At 43.3% G+C, this 18,728-nt stretch overlaps 1 protein-coding gene across 1 annotated transcript in view; it reads left to right on the top strand.

Moving 5' to 3' along the window:
• slc4a11 (solute carrier family 4 member 11) overlaps nt 1-18,728 on the top strand; it is a 104,071-nt gene that overhangs the window by 33,547 nt on the left and 51,796 nt on the right. The window contains exon 6 of the mRNA XM_060833250.1: nt 12,376-12,460. Within this exon, the coding sequence (XP_060689233.1) occupies nt 12,376-12,460 (85 nt within the window). The remainder of the gene's footprint in view (nt 1-12,375; nt 12,461-18,728) is intronic.

Here is an 18,728-nt window from a genome sequence, read left to right as displayed (position 1 = left end):
AGCATTTGGCTCATATCCCTCTAAACCTTTCCTACTCTCATACATGTCCAAATGTCTTAGTCCTGTAGGAATCTTGTAGGTTTCTGAGATGTTCTCTCATTTGGTTTAACTCTAGTAACTATAGTCCTAATCAATCAAGCCTCTCTTCATGCCGTATTCGGGAATCAGTCTGGTAAATCTTTGAGCTTGCTCGATACCAGAACATCTTTCCTCGGATAAGGAGGCTAAAACTGCGCACAATATTTAAAGGGAAAATATATTCAGGGTTAATTAGGGAAGAGTAGGTGGATGAAAACTGATGGCAAGCTCAGTCTAAAGAGTTGACACCGACTCCATGGCATCATTCCTGAATCTATGACAGTATGGTTCTATTCTCCCATTTTGAAGAAGTCAAGCAGAGGTTTTTTTTAACATTGGTTTCCTCTTGGATTAAAAAAAATCCTTCCGCAGGTTGTGAGTGAGGCTAGCTTTTGCTCATCCTTGATTGTCATACAGAAGTTTGTGTTGAGATACCATCTTAACCCATTGCAGTCAATGTGTGGTATACGTATGGTGCTATATGGAAGGATTTGAACCAACACCAATGAAGGAATGATAATTTGGTTCCAAGTCAGGGGAGATGATGACCTAGTTGTATTATCAGTTGACTATTAATCTAGAGACCTAGGTCATGTTCTGGGGACCTTTGTCCAGATTTCACCATGGTGTTGTAGGGTTTGAATTCCGTAACAAAAATCTGGAAATAAAAGTCTAATGATGACCATCAAATCATTGTCAATTGGTGGAAAAACCCATCTGCCTCACTAACTTCCTTTCAGGAAGTAAACTGCTGTCCATATTCAGTCTGGCCTATATAATACTCCAGACCCACAGCAATGTGGTTGACTCTTAACTGCCCTCTGGGCAATTACAGACAGACATCAAATATAGAATCAAAAACAGAAATTTCTGGAAAAATCTCCGCAGTTATCGCAGCATCTTTGGAGAGAAATAACAGTTAATGTTTTGGTTCCAGTGACCCTTCAGAATGCATATTTCTTACAGAAAACATACTTAATACATCAGACAGAATGTACATTCTTCACAACAAATACTGGCCTGGCCAGTGATGTCCACGTCATAGAACACACAACATTACAGCACAGTGTAGGCTCTTTGGCCCTTGATGTTGCGCCAACCTATGGAAGCGATCTGAAGCCTATCCTACACCATTCCATTTTCATCCATACGTCTATTCAATTATGATTTAAATGCCCTTAAAGTTGGTGAGTCTACGACAGTTGAAGGCAGTGCGTTCCATGCCCCGACTACTGAGTTCAGAAACTACTGAGTTTCTGACACCTGTCCTATATCTATTGCCCCTCAATTTAAAGCTATGTCCCCTTGTGCTAGCCATCACCATCTGAGGAAAAAGGCTCTCACTGTCCACCCTATCCAATCCTCTGATTATCTTGTGTCTCAATTAAGTCACCTCTCAACCTTCTTCCCTCTAACGAAAACAGCCTCAAATCCCTCAGTCTTTCCTCATAAGACCTTCCCTCTGTACCAGGCAGCATCTTAATAAAGTTCGTCTGCACCCTTTCCAAATCTTTCACATCTTTCCTGTAATGCTAAAAGTCACACAAATGCACCTTCAGTGCATTACTGAGATGACATGGCACCTATTGTTAAAGTTCACTTGAGAAGGTAACTTTTTAAAAAAAAGTTCAGGGATTTACATATGAAAGAAGTGAAACCAACATGGTCATTTTAAAAGATGAGAGACTTAAACAATCCAGATCTTTTTTCAAATATAATTTCAGTTGCATCACACTGTAAACTTTTCGTATAAATTTTGTGTCCTATGATCTTATATTCCCCAATCACCTGGTGAAGGAGCAGTGCTCTGAAAGCTAGTGCTTCTAAATGAACCTGCACCTCAATGTAATTCCTATAACGTCGCAACCAGAACTGTATGCAATACTCCAAGTGCTGCCGTGCCAGAGTTTTGTACAGCTGCAGCATGACCTCGTGGCTCCGAAACTCAATCCCTCCACCAATAAAAGCTAACACATCACATGTCTTAACAAACCTATCAACCTGGGTAGCAACTTTCAGGGATCTATTTACAAGAATACCAAGATCTCTCTGCTCATCTACATTACCAAGAATATTACCATTAGCCCAGTACTTTGCATTCCCGTTTCTCCTTCCAAAGTGAATCACCTCACACTTGTCTGCATTAAACTCAGCCCAGCTCTGCAGCTTATCCATGTCCTTCTGTAACCTGCAACATTATTCAGCACTATCCACAACTCCACCAACCTTCGTGTCATCCGCAAATTAACTAACCCATCCTTCTACGTCCTCAGCCAGGTAATTTATAAAAGTGACAAACAGCAGTGGCCCCAAAACAGATCCTTGCAGTTCACCACTTGCAACTGAACTCCAGAATGAATATTTCCAATCAACCACCACCCTCTGTCATCTTTCAGCTAGCCAATTTCTGAGCCAAACCGCTAAATCACCCTCAATCCCATGCCTCTGTATTTTGTGCAATAGCCTACCGTGGGGAACCTTATCAAACACTTTACTGAAATCCATATACACCACATCAATCGCTTTATCCTCATCCACTGGTTTGGTCACTTTTTGAAGGAACTCCATAAGGTTAGTGAGGTATGACCTACCTTTCAAAAAACCATGTTGACTATCCCTAATCAATTTATTCCTTTTCTAGATGATTATAAATCCTATCTTTTATAAACTTTTCCAACACTTTAACCACAATCAAAGTAAGGCTGCCTGGTCCACAATTACCAGGGTTGTCTCTACTCCCTTCTTGAACAAGGGAACGGCATTTGCTATCCTCCAGTCTTCTGTGATATTAAAAAACATAGAGTTGGATGTTCCCATGTACCAGCTGCCCTTGTCCTCCTAAATGGTGGATGGAACCTTTGGTGAGTTTCTACAGTGCATCATTGCTGTTGCACTGCATGTTTTGTAAGGTGAATTAGTGTCATAGAGCCCTAAAGAGGTGTACAGCATGGAAACAGATCCTTTAGACCAACTTGTCCATGCTGGGCCAGATAGCCTAAATTAATCTAGTCCCATTTGCTAGTATTTGGCCCATCTCCCTCTTAAACCCTTCCTAATAATGTACACATCCAGATGCCTTTTTAAATGCTATAATTGTACCAGCCTCCTCCATTTTCTCTGGCAGCTCCTTGCATACAAGCACCATCCTCTGTGTGGAAAAAGTTGCCCCTTAGATCCCTTTTTAAACCTTCATTTGCTCACCTTAAACCTATGCCCTTTAGTTTTGGACTTCCCTACCCTGGGAAAAGACCTCAACTATTCACGTTATTCAGGCCCTTCATGATTTTATAAACTTCTGTAAGGTCACCCCTCAGCCTCTGACTCTCCAGGGAAAGCAGCCTCAGTCTGTTCAGCCTGTGCCTATAGCTCACACCCCTCCAATGCTGGTAATATCCTTGTAAATCATTTCTGAACCCTTTAAAGTTTCACAACATCTTTCCTATCGCAGGGAGACCAGAATTGAACGCAGTATTCCAAATGTTCTGAAGCTTTTAGATGGAGTGCAATTGAGCAGGCTGCTTTGTCCCAGATCAGTGTTGAACACCTTTGTTTTTACATGGAGATTGCATCCACCCAGGAGAGTGGAGAGTATGCTAACACATTGTTGAGGGGCAGGAGTTGTGGAGTCGGAGGTGAGTGACCTGCCTTTGGACTCCTTGCCCTTGCAGTCGCAGCATTTATATAGGTTGTGGATTATCTTGTTGTTTGACTGTGTGCTGTGTCCCAGATGTGTGGATGTTTGAAGAGGATTGTAACCTTGTTAACGTTAAAGAAGAAAAGAAAACAAACTTTGGCAAGACTTTTGGATGTTGCGAAAGTGCATCTTGAAGTAATTGCTTTTGAAAAAGTGCAGTGCAAATGTTGTACGGATGGCCAAGTATATCACAAGAGAGATGTTTGTTCAGAGGAACTCAGCACACTTTCAATTTTATTTTAAATGGTGTGCTATGTAGGTCAGACCAAAGGAGATACAGCAACATAAAATCAATCAGGTCCCCAAAGAAAGTAGAATTCTTCTGGCCAGATACCAGAGCTAATTGAAAGCAGGTTCCAGATATCTGGTGCTCATGCCAGTTTTGATATAAGGTGGGTATTTTGCACAGTATCCAAAGTTTAACCCCTTTTAATTTCTTTGAACGGACACTGAAAATTCTTTTTATGGTATTCTTTTCTTGAGCTCTGGTAATAACTGAATAAAGCTATTTCTGTCACCATTTGGTGTCTTTTATTGTCATTTACTGTGCAATGCTAGTCTTGAGCATGGGCTTTGTATGCAGTTTAATGTGAGATAATGCAAGGTCACCTACTTGGATGGCAGAATACAAAAGCAGTTTATTTAAGTGAGGAGAGATAGCAGAATACTAAAGTACAGAAGAGTCTGGTTGATCTTATACAAGAATCTCAAAAAAACAAAGTTAGCACACAAGTATTGGGAAGGCAAATCTAGTCTAGACATTTTGGGCATAGCAGCAAGGATGAAAAAGTGCTGTGCTGTCACTGATGCTGTGTTTCAGTTGATATATTACATTAAATCAAATCACTGTAACCCTTCATTTCCCATGGCTAATCCACCTAATTTGCAAATCCCTGGACACAATGGGCAATTTAGCATGGCCCATCCACCTAACCTGCACATCTTTGGACTGTGGGAGGAAACCAGAGCACCTGAAGGAAACCCAGGTGGACACGGGGAGAACGTGCACACTCCACACGCAGTTGCATGAAAGTTTACCCTGGGCCCCTAGAACTGTAAGGCAGCAGTACTAACCACTGGGGACCTTCCTGCACAGCATAGGTAAGAGGGCTGCTGCCCATTGCACACAAGAATTCTCACAAATCAAGTTCTGAAAGATTGCACCCGAAATGTTGACATCGCCACCTCCTGATGCTGCTTGGCTTGCTGTGTTCTTCCAGCAGGTGGGCAAAAGTTTAGCATATGCAGTTTAATGTGAGATAATGCAAGGTCACCTACTTGGATGGCAGAATACAAAAGCAGCATTTTATTTAAGTGAGGAGAGATAGTAGAATACTGAAGTACAGAAGAATCAGTTTACTAAGTGTGGAAACAGGCCCTTTCGCCCAACATGTCCACACCTACCCACCGAAGCGCAACCCACCCTAACACTACGAACAATTTTAGCATGGCCAATTCACCTGACCTGCACACCTTTGGTGCTGTGGGAGGAAGCCGGAGCACCTGGAGGAAACCCACACAGACACCGGGAGAATGTGCAAACTCCACACAGTCAATCGCCTGAGGCAGGAATTGAACCCGGGTCTCTGGTGCTGTAAGGCAGCAGTGCTAACCACTGTGCTATCGTGCCGCCCACAAATCAGGTTGACTTATACAAGAATCTCAAAAAAACAAGATTAGCGCGCCAGTATTGGGAAGGCAAATACAATGTTGATCTGTTTTACAAGTGAGAACAAAAATAGGGGGATGATACTACAGTTGTACAGGTCGTAGGTGAGAGTTTCACAAGTGTATTGTATGCAGTTTTGGCTTCTTGCTGAAGGAGGGATATATTTGCATTGGAAGCAGTTCAGAGAAGATTCACCAGGCTGAATCCTGTCCTAAGGATGATCTCCTTTGAGTAAAGGTTGAGTAGGTCAGGCCGACACTCATTGACATTTTGAAGAATGAGGGGGTGATGTTGTTAGGTTCTGAAGGACTTGTCAAGGTAGATGCTGAGAGGATGTTCTCTTCAGTTTAGAGAACTGAGAACTGGGGACAGGGGTATTCCATTTAAACATGAAGAAATACAATTTCTCCAGGGTCTCATTAGGCGGTTAGACTCATTTTTGACACTCAAAGGGATCCAGTACATGGACCGGTGTAAACTGGAAGATAGTTAAGGTCGCAGTCAGATCAACAGTTATTTTATTGAATGGCAAAGCAGGTTTGATGGGCTGAATAGTCTCCTTCTCCAATTTCCTATGATCTTTATGGTCTAATACAGATGATCTGTTCATTTATCATTTGTGGTGGATTATTATGTATAAATTTGTTGCCATATTTCCTACTTTTCCAACAGTGATCATGTTGGCTGTAAAGATCTTTGCACTTGTGAAGTTGCTTTGTAAATGTGAGCTATGTTGCTGTAGAGCTTGCTCCATTACTCTACACCTCTTACAGAATAGAGTGCTGTATTGGTGCAGTTGCAACCCTTGCTGTACAGATCACTTGAAATGATAATGGCTAAACAATCTGGATAATATGAGTTCAGACCCCATCATGGCAAGTTGGCAAACAATTGATTTTTTTTTGCCAGGGAAGTGAGATGAGAAAAAAATAGACATAAACTGGTATTATTGTAAAATCTTGACTCAGCTGATGACTTTGTTCAAGTGGATAAAAATTTAATGGCACTTAAAAGAACAATGGACAATCTTCAGTCTACTGGCCAAAAATTCATTGCCTAATGAATACCATGAATTAATCCTTAGTTTTAGATGCTGTTTGCAGGAAATTGCTGGCACAGAATGGTTGTTTTCTCCCTGGAGAATTCTTAATGCATTTCCGAGTAATTAATTGTATGGAATGCTCAGTGTGACAAAGTACGTTTATTAAATTTGGCTGCTATCCTCCAATATATCTTTTCTCAGAACACCAGCTTTAATGGCAAACTGCCCAGCATCTTCTGTTATGGCTGTGATGTATGCCGTATTGATTTAGACATAATTTCTTTTAACCAAAAAATATCAGATTGATTTGATTTTACAACTGACCATGCTTTGGACTCTGTCAGCATTACTACACCCAATGCATCATAACATGTAGAACAGGGACGGCTTGGTGGTCAGCACTGCTGGTACACAGGGACCCGGGTTCGATTGCAGCCTCGGGCAACTGTTTGTGTGGAGTTCTCAGAGTCCGAATGGGTTTCCTCTGGGTGCTCCGAATTCGTTCCACAGTCCAAATGTATGCAGATTAGATGGACTGATTCGGGATAGTCAACATGGCTTTGTGCGTGGGAAATCATGTCTCACAAACTTAATTGAGTTTTTTGAGGAAGTAACAAAGGAGATTGATGAGGGCAGAGTAATGGATGTGATCTAAATGAACTTCAGTAAGGCGTTCGACAAGGTTCCCCATGGGACACTGGTTAGCAAGGTTAGATCTCATGGAATACAGGCAGAACTAGCCATTTGGATACAGAACTGGCTCAAAGGGAGAAGACAGAGGGTGGTGGTGGAGGGTTGTTTTTCAGACTGGAGGTCTGTGACCAGTAGAGTGTCACAAGGATCGGTGCTGGGTCCTCTACTTTTTGTCATTTACATAAATGATTTGGATGCGAGCATAAGAGGTGCAGTTAGTAAGTTTGCAGATGACACCAAAATTGGAGGTGCAGTGGACAGCAAGGAGGGTTACCTCAGATTACAACAGGATCTTGACCAGATGGGCCAATGGGCTGAGAAGTGGCAGATGGAGTTTAATTAGGATAAATGTGAGGTGCTGCATTTTGTGAAAGCAAATCTTAGCAGAACTTATACACTTAATGGTAAGGTCGTAGGGAGTGTTGCTGAACAAAGAGACCTTGGAGTGCAGGTTCATAGCTCCTTGAAAGTGGGGTCGCAGGTAGATAGGATAGTGAAGAAGGCGTTTGATATACTTTCGTTCATTGGTCAGAGTATTGAGTACAGGAGTTGGGAGGTCATGTACAGGACATTGGTTAGGCCACTGTTGGAATATTGCGTGCAATTCTTTTCTCCTTCCTATCGGAAAGATGTTGTGAAACTTGAAATGGTTCAGAGAGGATTTACAAGGATGTTGCCTGGGTTGGAGGATCTGAGCTACAGGGAGAGGCTGAACAGGCTGGGGCGTTTTCCCTGGAACGTCGGAGGCCAAGGGGTGACCTTACAGAGTTTTACAAAATTATGAGGGGCATGGATAGGATAAATAGGCAAAGTCTTTTCCCTGGGGTCGGGGAGTCCAGAACTAGAGGGCATAGGTTTAGGGTGAGAAGGGAAAGATACGAAAGAGATCTAAGGGGCAACTTTTACACGCAGAGGGTGGTACATGTATGGAATGAGCTGCTAGAAGATGTGGTGGATGCTGGTACAATTGCAACATTTAAGAGGCATGTGGATGGGTATATGAATAGGAAGGGTTTGGAGGGATATGGGCCAGATGCTGGCAGGTGGGACTAGATTGGGTTGGGATATCTGGTCGGCATGGACAGGTTGGACCGAAGGGTCTGTTTCCATGCTGTACATCTCTATGGCCATGGAAATTTGCCTGTAGTGTCCATGGATGTTCAGGTTAGCTATGGGAAATGCAGGGCTACAGGGAGAGCATAGGAGGGTGTGTTTGGTGGGATGCTCTTTGGAGAGTTGGTGTGGACTTGTTGGGCCAAAAGGCCTGTTTCCACACTGTGGGAACTGTTTGAACAAGAAAGAAGAGAAATGTGCACTGTTTTGGACTAGGCCAGACCCCCTCAAAACATTGAAAGAAAGTAGCCCAGGCCCTAAGTTTGCTCGTTGTTTTCAGCAGGTGTAACGTGGATATTCCAGGAGAAATAGCTGGTCAAATCACTTTAATTTTAAACGAAGCAGAATTTATTTACAAGATTACTGGATGAAACACAAATGAAAGATTGGGGGAGTTGTGGATAGTGCGGAGGGCTGTTCTCATTGGAACGGCGAAGGATGAGGGATGACATGATAGAGGTTTATAAGATGATCAGGGGAATAGATAGAGTTGACAGTCAGAGACTTTTTCCCCGGGTACAACAAAGTGTTACCAGGGGACATAAATTTAAGGTGAAGGGTGGAAAGTATAGGGGGGGATGTCAGGGGTAGGTTCTTTACCCAGAGAGTGGTGGGGGCATGGAATGCACTGCCTGTGGGAGTGGCAGAGTCAGAATCATTGATGACCTTTAAGCGGCAATTGGATAGGTACATGGATAGGTGCTTAAGCTAGGACAAATGTTCGACACAACATGGTGGGCCGAAGGGCCTGTTCTGTGCTGCATTGTTCAATGAAAGAGAAACGAATACCGAATAACTTGCCCTCTGTGAAAACCCAACAGATTATCCCAACTTAAAGCTGCTGTTCCCAATACTTGCAACACTCCCTATAAAACCCCCTTGGCACAAAAGATAAAATCATATACAGGGTCTTACAGGAGAGAAGTCAGAGAGAGAAGACCAACCTGGACCTGCTTCTTTGGGTCCAGCAGCTTTATTTCACATTCCTCTCAAAACGTAAACCAAACCAGAGAAAGCTGAGCTGGGAGAATTGGCCACTCCCCTTTCATTGAACAAGTGTTCATTTTAAAACTTGAAAGCCTTCTGCATGAGGCAGTATCTTTTAGCTATAAACAAATTACCCTAAAACCCTTGAGTTTGTGTCTTTTATGACCCCTTTGCTGGCGGTGGGGTGGGGGGGCTGGGGGAACCAAGCACTGCACAACCTTATTAAAGGAGCAGTATTATCACAACACCAACTTTACCATGACATTGCTGCATCTGGCTGATTTTCACCAAACCTCCATCTTCCCTTTGCTCACCCCTCGATTGCTGTTGACTATGAACTGTCCTGTTTGTATGTGTTTTTACTATGCAGTGGGAAAGTTTACAAGGAGAAAATAAATCAGGCCTCCCTGAAATTGGGGAGAACAAACATAATTGAGCTGTGGGATTTAAATTTCAACCCATCAGGTGAAAGTTTACGACTGTTTCCAAGCACTGTTGAATTTCTGCAAGGTTGTGTTCTATAAATGTTGCTTCAATTGTGTTTTTCTTTTGGTTTTGGCTGTGTTACCCCCTACCATAGTAGGAGGAGCAGAATTGATGTTGAGAAAAAAAGAGCAAAATGCAGACTGAACATACATTTGCTTGTAGCACATAAACAAAAATTGATAGAAATACTTATCAGCATCTGTGAAGAGATCAGAGAAAGTGAGGACTGCAGATGCTGGAGATCAGAGTCAAAAAGCACAGCAGGGCAGGCCGCGTCCAAGGAGCAGGAAAATCGACGTTTTGGGCATAAGCCCTTCATCAGGAATGTGGTGGTGGGCCCAAGAAGGCTAAGCGATCAATGGGAGGAGGTATAGGACTGGTGGAAAGGTAGCTTGGAAGGTGATAGGAAGATGCAGATGGGGAGCAATGGTGGTAGATTGGAGTAGAGGGTGGCCTGCCTCTTTGGGTACGTGGAACAACCCATCTTCTGCAGTTATACCAGCATCATTCCACACCTTTTTCCTTTGCTACATTGATGACTATCAGCGCCACCTCATGCTCCCATGAGGAGATTGAACAGTTCATCAACTTCACTAATAGCCACCACACTCACCTCAAGTTCACTTGGACCTCTCCATTTCCGGAGATCAACTCAACGCAAACATCTATTTCAAATCCACAGACTCCTACAGTTAACTGGACTACATTCCTCACCCCACCTCATAAAAATGCTATCCCTTATTTCCAATTCCTCTGCCTCTGCCAGATCTGCTCCCAGGAAGAGCAATTCCACCATTGAACGTCCCATTTTCCTCCCACTTCAAGGACCGCAATTTCTCCTCCCATGTGGTCAACAATGCCCTCCAGCACATCTCCACTTCCTGCACCTCCACTCTTGAACTCCACCCCTCCAATCACAACAAGGACAGGACCCCCTGGTCCTCACCTTCCATCCCACCAATCTCTGGATACAATGCATCATCTTCCACCATTTCTGACACCTACAGTCAGATCCCTCCCCACCCCTTATAACATTCCGCAGAGAACATTCCCTCCACAACTCCCTCGTTAGGTCCACAGCCCACCCCGTCCCTCCACTCCCAACCTACCTTCCACTCCCAACCTACTTTCCTGTCCTGGCACTATCCCTTGCCACCGCATGAGGTGTAAAACCTGTGCCCACATCTTCTCCTTGCCTTCATCCCAGGCTCCAAAGGATCCTTCCACATCTGGCTGGGATTTTCCTGCACATCAAATACTGTGTCCACTGTTTTCGATGTGGTCACCTCCACGCTGGGGAGACAGGATGCCAACTTGAGGAACGTTTCAGAGAACATCTCCGAGGCACACGCACTAAACAACCCCACCAACCCGTGGCCACCCACATCAACTCCCCCTTCCACTCCGGTAAGGAAGTGCAAGTCCTGGGCCACCTCCACTGTCAAATCTAAGTCACCCGATGCCTGGAAGAAAAATGCCACCTCTTCAACCTTGGGACCCTCCAACCACATGGCATCAATGTTGATTCCACCAGTTTCTTCATTTCCCCTCCCTCACGGTGGCTCAGCGCCAGAGACCTGGGTTCAATTCCAGCCTCCAGTGACTGTGTGGGGTTTAAACATTCTCCACATGTCTGTGTGGGTTCCTCCGACAATCCAAAGATGTCCAGGTTAGGTGAATTGGCCATGGGAAATTGCCCGTAGTGTTCAGTGATGTGTAGATTAGGTCATTTAATCAAGGGTAAAATGTAGAGTAATAGGGTAGGGGAATGGGCCTGGGGGGGTTGAGCTGAAGTGCCTGTATCCACACTGTCGGGTTTCTATTTTGATTTTATTTCTTTTTCCTACCTCATCATAGCTCCAACCCTCCAACCTAGTACTGCCCTCTTGACCTGTTTTACCTGTCCATCTTCCTTCCCACTTATCCGCTCCACCTTCCTCTCTGACCTATCATCATCAACTCCACCTTCATCTACCTATTGCCTTCCATGCTACCTCTGCTATTTATCTCTGCCCCCACATTCCTGTTGAAGGGCTTATGCCCCAAACATTGACTGTCCTGCTCTTCGGATGCAGCCTGACCTGCTGCGCTTTTCCAGTGCCGCACTTATTGACTCTGTGGAGAGAAAGCAGAGTTAACGTTTCAAGTCCAGTGACCCTGCTTCAGAACTGTCTTAAAAGTGTCAAGGAAATTTGCTGTCCTTGCCAAGTCAGACCTACATGTGATTCCAGACATACAGCAACATGGTTGGTTTTTAACTGCTGCCTGAAATAGAATGGGGTGCTTGAAATTCCTGGCAAAGGACTTCTGCCCGAAACATCAATGCTCCTTCTCCTCGGATGCTGCCTGTCCTGCTGTGCTTTTCCAGCACCACCCCCTCGACTCTGATCTCCAGCATCTGCAGTCCTCGCATTCTCTTTGCTCCCCGAAGTAGTCAATTTGCTCCATTCAAGGCCTGTTTCGGATGAACGCCAAATGTCAGCTTTGCCAGCAAGATCTACATTCAATGAACAAATGGGGTCAAAATCTGGTGTTCACAGTCAAATGTTCTTGGGTTTAAACTTGTGCTGGGTGATCAGTGTTCTAATGTAACATCTTTTCCTGACCAAACAGGCTTTTGACTTCCTACGCATAGGGAAGGGAATGATGGAAGACTTACGACGGAGGTTACCATTGTATCTATCAGACTATACTGATGGTGAGTAAACATGTTTTCACAAGCCTCTTGACCATAGCCTTACTCATGTTGATTGAGACTATGTTGCTCTGTCTTGGGAAACATGTATAATGGCCACCAAGTGCGTTTCCATGCAAAAGGATTCTACCAGGTGACTGGTCACTTCATTTCGGTTATTTTTGGCTCATCTTGCAACCAGACAATACTGCCCTGAGATGTATATATATTTTGAACTGTTGGTCCCATTGTCCAGGACGCTTGGAGAGGGAGGTTCTGAATACTTGGGGAGTGGGACATGGGGAGAGAGAGAGAGAGACCCCCGGTGGAGGAATTGCAGAGAGCAAGACTGGGCATCAAGAAGCACTTGGAATTCGGGGAAGGTGTGATTGTGTGGATGTGGAAATCTGAGAATAGATGGGGAAGTCCTGAAGGAGGAACATTGGTGGTTTGGGCTCCAACAAGACTGTGGGGAATGACAGATGGAGTGAAATGTGAGAAATTGTGAGGTCATGCATTTTGGTAGGAGGAATAGAGGGATTAACGATTTTCTAAATGGGGAGAAGATTCAGAAGTCTGAAGTGCGAAGAGATTTGAGTTCTAGTCCAGGATTCTCTGAAGGTAACCCTGCAGGTTGAGTCAGTAATTAAAGGCAAATGACATGATAGCATTTATTTTGAGAGGACTTAAATATAAAAGCAGAGATGTAGTTCTGCTGCTCTGGCTCTGCTCAGACCACATTTGGAGCATTGTGCACAGTTTTGGAAACGGTGCCAGGAATGAGAAGCTTAACATATGAGGACTCTGGGTTTATATTTGATGGGATTTAGAGGGATTGTGGGGGTGGGGGGGGGGGGGGGGGCGGGTCCTAAGTGAAACAAACAGAATACTGAATGGCCTGAACAGAGTAGATGTTGTGAAGATGTTACCACTGGTAGGAGAGACTAGGAATTGAGGGCAGAGCTTTTGAGTAAAGGGAAGACCTTTCAGAATGGAGATAAGGAGAAACATCCTCCATATTTACACGATATGGCAGATTGAATAACTCGCATTGAGTCCAACTGATCATCCTCAATCTGCTTGTCAGTGTAATATTTAGCATGTTATGGATTGTTCAGTAAGTACTGTCCAATCACTGAATCACATGTAATCCTTAAATATGGTTTGAGTTCTGCTTGACAAACAGCTGAAGGAGCATGTTATTTGGATTGAGCTACCAGTAACGTGGATGTATGAGCTACATACAGGACATGCACCAGCACTGAACTTCCATACTGCTTCCTGTACTTTGAGATAGCTGTCTCTGCATATACACAACCCATCTAATCCCTTTTGGAGAAGGGATATAGTATGCTTACCTGATCTACCTAAGTGACTACAGACCCATAGGTTGATTTGTAACTGACCTCTGAAATAGAACAGCAAACCAGAGCTCAAGGGCAATTGGAGATGGGCAACCACCCCGATTTTTGTCAGCAACACCCACATCCCATGGAAAAAATTTTTAAAAATCCAAGGACTGTAGGGGAGTTGTTATCAATATCCTAGTCTATATTTATCCCTTCGTGGCTTCATTTGTAAGGTTCTGGAATATTATGTTGAATTAAACAAAAGTGTGGGGTGACAAGTACTTCCGAGATGCATTTTCCATGGCAACGCCACAACCAATGAGAGTTAATCTGCTAATCAGTCAGCAACACTTTTTTTCTCTCTCAGTATAAAACCAATGCTCTCTTTGAGGTTTGACAATTCTTGAGTCTGTCCTGATGAATGAGAGATGAAAGGCTCCAACTGGGTATCTTATTTCTTTTCCATAAAACTCCAGTACTGTACTCCCAAGCAATTTATTTTAAACTTCATTAAAATAATTGGACGGAGAATTATGAGCTTGGGGGTAAGTAATTCCTTGATGTGCGTTCAGAGACTGCCCCAGGGGTATGGAAGCAATAAATTTATTGCGTTGTTACTCAGTGTGCTCATTTTATGCTGGCACTTCCATAAACAAATAGAAATTACCTCATGAAATTTTCTTTATGCATTTGTCAATTCCATAACCTTTTTTTTTAAAAAGAATACGTCAGAAGGAAGTTATTTTTCCTCATTTGGTTTCTTTGTTCATGGATATTATTTGATGTCAGCACAATTGCTAATCCATAGCCCCTAAACATGCACTCTCTTGGAGTTTTTGAGAATTTAATCTGTTCTCTTCAAGTTGTTTAGCTGGGGTGAAAATCTTAACACTCTCAGATTCTGAAGATTTATGTGAGAGATTCTGGAATCCATGTTATTGGAATGATGTGGTAGGGTGCAGGGGAGATTTACCAGGATGTTGCCTGAGCTAGAGAGATTGAGATTGTTCTTTTTGAGCAGAGGAGATTGAGATGTATAAAATTGAGGGCATAGGTATGGTAGACTGGAGGAGATGTTTCTTCTTGATCGAGGGGTCAGTTGACTAAGGGAAGGGGCAGGAGGTTTGATGGAGATATAAGGAAAAACCCTTTCATTCAATGGATGGTGGGAATCTGGAACTCGCTGCCTGTCAGCGTGTTTGAGGCAAAAACCCTTATCGTACGAAGAAGTATTTCTAGGTGCCCTTGCAATGCCCAGGCCTTCAAGGCTGTGAGGTGAAAGTGAGGATTGCAGATGCTGGAGATCAGTCTAGATTAGAGTGATGCTGGAAATGCACAGCAGGTCAGGCAGCATCCGAGGAGCAGGAAAATCAACGTTGCGAGCAGGAGCCCTGATGAAGGGCTCCTGCCCAAAACGTCAATTTTCCTGCTCCTCAGATGCTGCTTGACCTGCTGTGCTTTTCCAGCACCACTCTAATCTTGACTTCAGGTCTATGAGCCAAGTGCTAGAAAATGGGATTGTGTGATTAGAATGGTTAGGTCTTTGACCGAACATACGTAATCATCCTTTTCTGTGTGCTCTATGACTCTAAATATAGACTGGAGCATTGAGAATAACTTGCACTAACTTCTTTTTTCTTTCAATTTTCTTTATTCTTCCATGGGATGTCAGAGTGTCACTGACAAGGTAAGCGTCTGTTACCGATCCCTCTGTAAACTGTATAGCTTGCTGGGCTATTTCATAACTGTTCATAGCTGCAATTGCTTTAGCCCAGCCAGGTAACATCCTCCACAGCGTCTCCAGTTCTGTCACATCCTTTCTATGCTGTAGATTCCAGAACTGTGTATAATAGTCTTCACTGATTCTGAAGGTTTAGAAGATTTTGCTACAACTAAACAAGTTGGAGGAAAAAATAGATTAAATTCTCAAAGCAGATGAGAGTTCCCATCAGGCCTAACACCATGTTATCCTGACCAGAACAATGGTGAATCTAATGGAGTTATGATTGCAGTCTGAAAAATGCTCCCCCACTGATACTTTAACCACTTAGCCATTGGCTTCAATACCTAAAATTAAGTCCTGCTGCTGCTTTTCCTATGTTACAACAGTAAGTAACACTTCAAACGTACTTGTCGTAAAGCTCTTTAAGAGGTTTTAGAGAAGTATGCATTTGAGAATCTGCGAATACAAATCTGAACAAAGGAGTGCTACAGTGCATAGGGAGTTGAGGTTTACTTATTAGTAAGGAGCAACAGCCTCAAGGACAGTGTATAGCGAGACACTTTTGGCCTGCTGGATTCCAGCCAGATATCTCAAAATGCAGGTAGCAGTCGTGATTTAAAGCAGAAGATACAGCATGGATAGTAATGTTTCCAGAGGTTTTTGGAGGAGGTGGGAAGTCAATGCACCATCAATTATTTGCAAAGCCAGGTATCCATTGTGTTGGCAACAACAATTAAGATAACAGCATAAACTTAGACCATAAGGTATAGCAGCAGAATTAGACCATTCAGCCATCGAGTCTACTCTGCGATTCGATCGTGGCTGATTTGTTTCTCAACCCCATTCTCCAGTCACCTCTCGGTCACCCTTGATTCCCTTAACAGTTAAGAACCTGTCTATCTCTGTCTTAATGACACTTAATGATGAGGCCTCCATAGTCATCTCTGGCAATGAGTTTCACCGATTAATCACCCTCTGGCTGAAGAAATTCCTCCTCCTCCTCTCCATTCTAAAGCATCATTCCTTCAGTCTCGGGCTGTATCCTGGGTCATTGTCTCTCTGACTAGTGGATGCACCTTTACTTCCACGATAACTTGAGTCATCACCTCTTATTTCGAAAAGTGTGGTAGTGGAAAAGCACAGCCGATCAGGCAGCATTTGAGGAGGAAGAGAGTCGACGTATGGAGCATAAGCTTTTCATCATTCCTGATGCTCCTCGGATGCTGCCTGACTGACTGTGCTTTTCCAGCGCCACACCCTTAGAGTCTGATCTCCAGCATCTGCAGTCCCCACTTCCTTCTCCTCATCTCTTGTTGACTAATTTTCTCTAACGCCTTTCATTTAGGGAAAATGCAACTCTGGTTTGATTTTTCTGAAAGCACTTTCCCACTTCCATTGCTGTTTTGCCTGTCAATGGTCAGGTTAACTAGCAAACCTGACAGCTACAAGAAAATGGTCCCCACATGAAAACCCACAAATGTCTGAGCCCATAACACACTTTCTTAAAGTCAGCTGTAAACTTTATCCGGACCAATCCTTTCTACATGTAGTTGTTGAATTTATAATTTAGAAGTCAGAAGAGAGATGGGCAATGGCTGGCAGGTTTAAATCTGATGACATTTAAATTGTATAATTTCCCTCTCCCAAAATTGTGCCTGAATGGAACGGAAAAACCAAACGACCCGTGGATGCTGAAAATCATAAACAGAAATTGTTAGGAATTCAGCAGCTCTGGCAACATCTATGAAGAGAGATCAGAGTTAATGTTTCAGCTCTGGTGACCCTTCTTCAGAACTGTTCATCCCTCTTTGGGATGGAAGTGAAATCTTTTTTAATTCTACGTCTTGCTTTCTACTTTCTGACTCCCTGTCCTATCTCCACCTCATAAATGCTTTAAAGCTAAAATTCTTAGCCATGTTTTCAAGTCAGCCATTGCTATCATTTCTGTAAATTCACTGGTTGTATTTGCAGTAATTGTAGGTCTGTGGGCGACGTAGTCTTTGATAAAGCACCTCCTCAGCCACACTCCGTTTACAGCCTTTGCTCTGACTTGTCACTTTGGGCATTGTGTCCGTTGCTATGATGTTCTTCATTTCTATGACTCTGGTCTTATGTATCCCAGCTGAAAATGTGTTGCTGGAAAAGCGCAGCAGGTCAGGCAGCATCCAAGGAGCAGGAGATTCGACGTTTCAGGCATTCTCCTGTTCCTTGGATGCTGCCTGACCTGCTGTGCTTTTCCAGCAATGCATTTTCAGCTCTGATCTCCAGCATCTGCAGACCTTACTTTCTCCTCTTATGTATCCCAACCACATTTCCTTAATTTATCTTTTTTTTTTGTCTTAACTTAGTGACCAGCCTGACTCACTGAGACTTCTTATTTTTGTAAACATTTCTCCACATTCCCACTTCTTCTTTCTCATCGATTAAACTAAATTCTAACTTGCCTCCCGGTTTATTTCATATTTCTCTTTTAAGGTTTCTCTCCATAAAGTGCCTTGCAGTGTTTTTCTGCGTTCTTATTGTTAAAGTAAAGCAACGTTTATAACGCCTTTTAATGTAATGAAACTTCCAAAGGTGATTCACAGGAACAGAGATATTAGGCCAGATGATAATAATCAGCTTGGTCAGAAACAATGTGTTAAATAATTCCCTAAAGGTGGAAGACAATGAAGAGAGAGGTGGGGGAGGATGTTCCCAAACTTAGGGCCTAGGTAATGGAGGTTGTAGCCACTAATGGTGGAGCAACTTTTAAAATTGATAAAGTTCAAATGGCAGAATTGGAGAGTAGATATCTTGCGAGGCTGGAGATTAGACATGGTGGAGGTTGTGGGTGTGAAAACCAGGTTAAAAATTTTAAACTCTGCACATTGCTTGATCAAGAGCCAGTGTGACTTGGTGTGAGTTAAGACTTGTGGGCTTTTAGATAAGCTCAAGTTTACGGAAGGTAGAATGTGGATGACCAGGAATGAATTGGAATAATCTGGTCTAGAAGTAGCAAAAGGTTTCGTCAGCAGAGAGCTGAGGCAGGGCTGTAGTTAGGCAGTGTTCCAGCAATAGTGATCTTAGTGGTAAGCTCCTCTTTGAAACAAAAATAGCACCAAGGTTGGGAACAGACCGTTACCATGAAGAGGTAAGGAGTTGAGTTTGAGATGATGAATGGTTGCAGCCTTCCCAGTGTTGAATTGAAGAAAGTTTCTGCTCCTACAGTATTGGATGTTTG

The sequence above is a fragment of the Hemiscyllium ocellatum genome, chromosome 1 (genome assembly GCF_020745735.1).
Source record: "Hemiscyllium ocellatum isolate sHemOce1 chromosome 1, sHemOce1.pat.X.cur, whole genome shotgun sequence".
NCBI classification, from domain to species: Eukaryota; Metazoa; Chordata; class Chondrichthyes; order Orectolobiformes; family Hemiscylliidae; genus Hemiscyllium; species Hemiscyllium ocellatum.
This window is presented reverse-complemented; position numbering and strand designations above follow the sequence as displayed.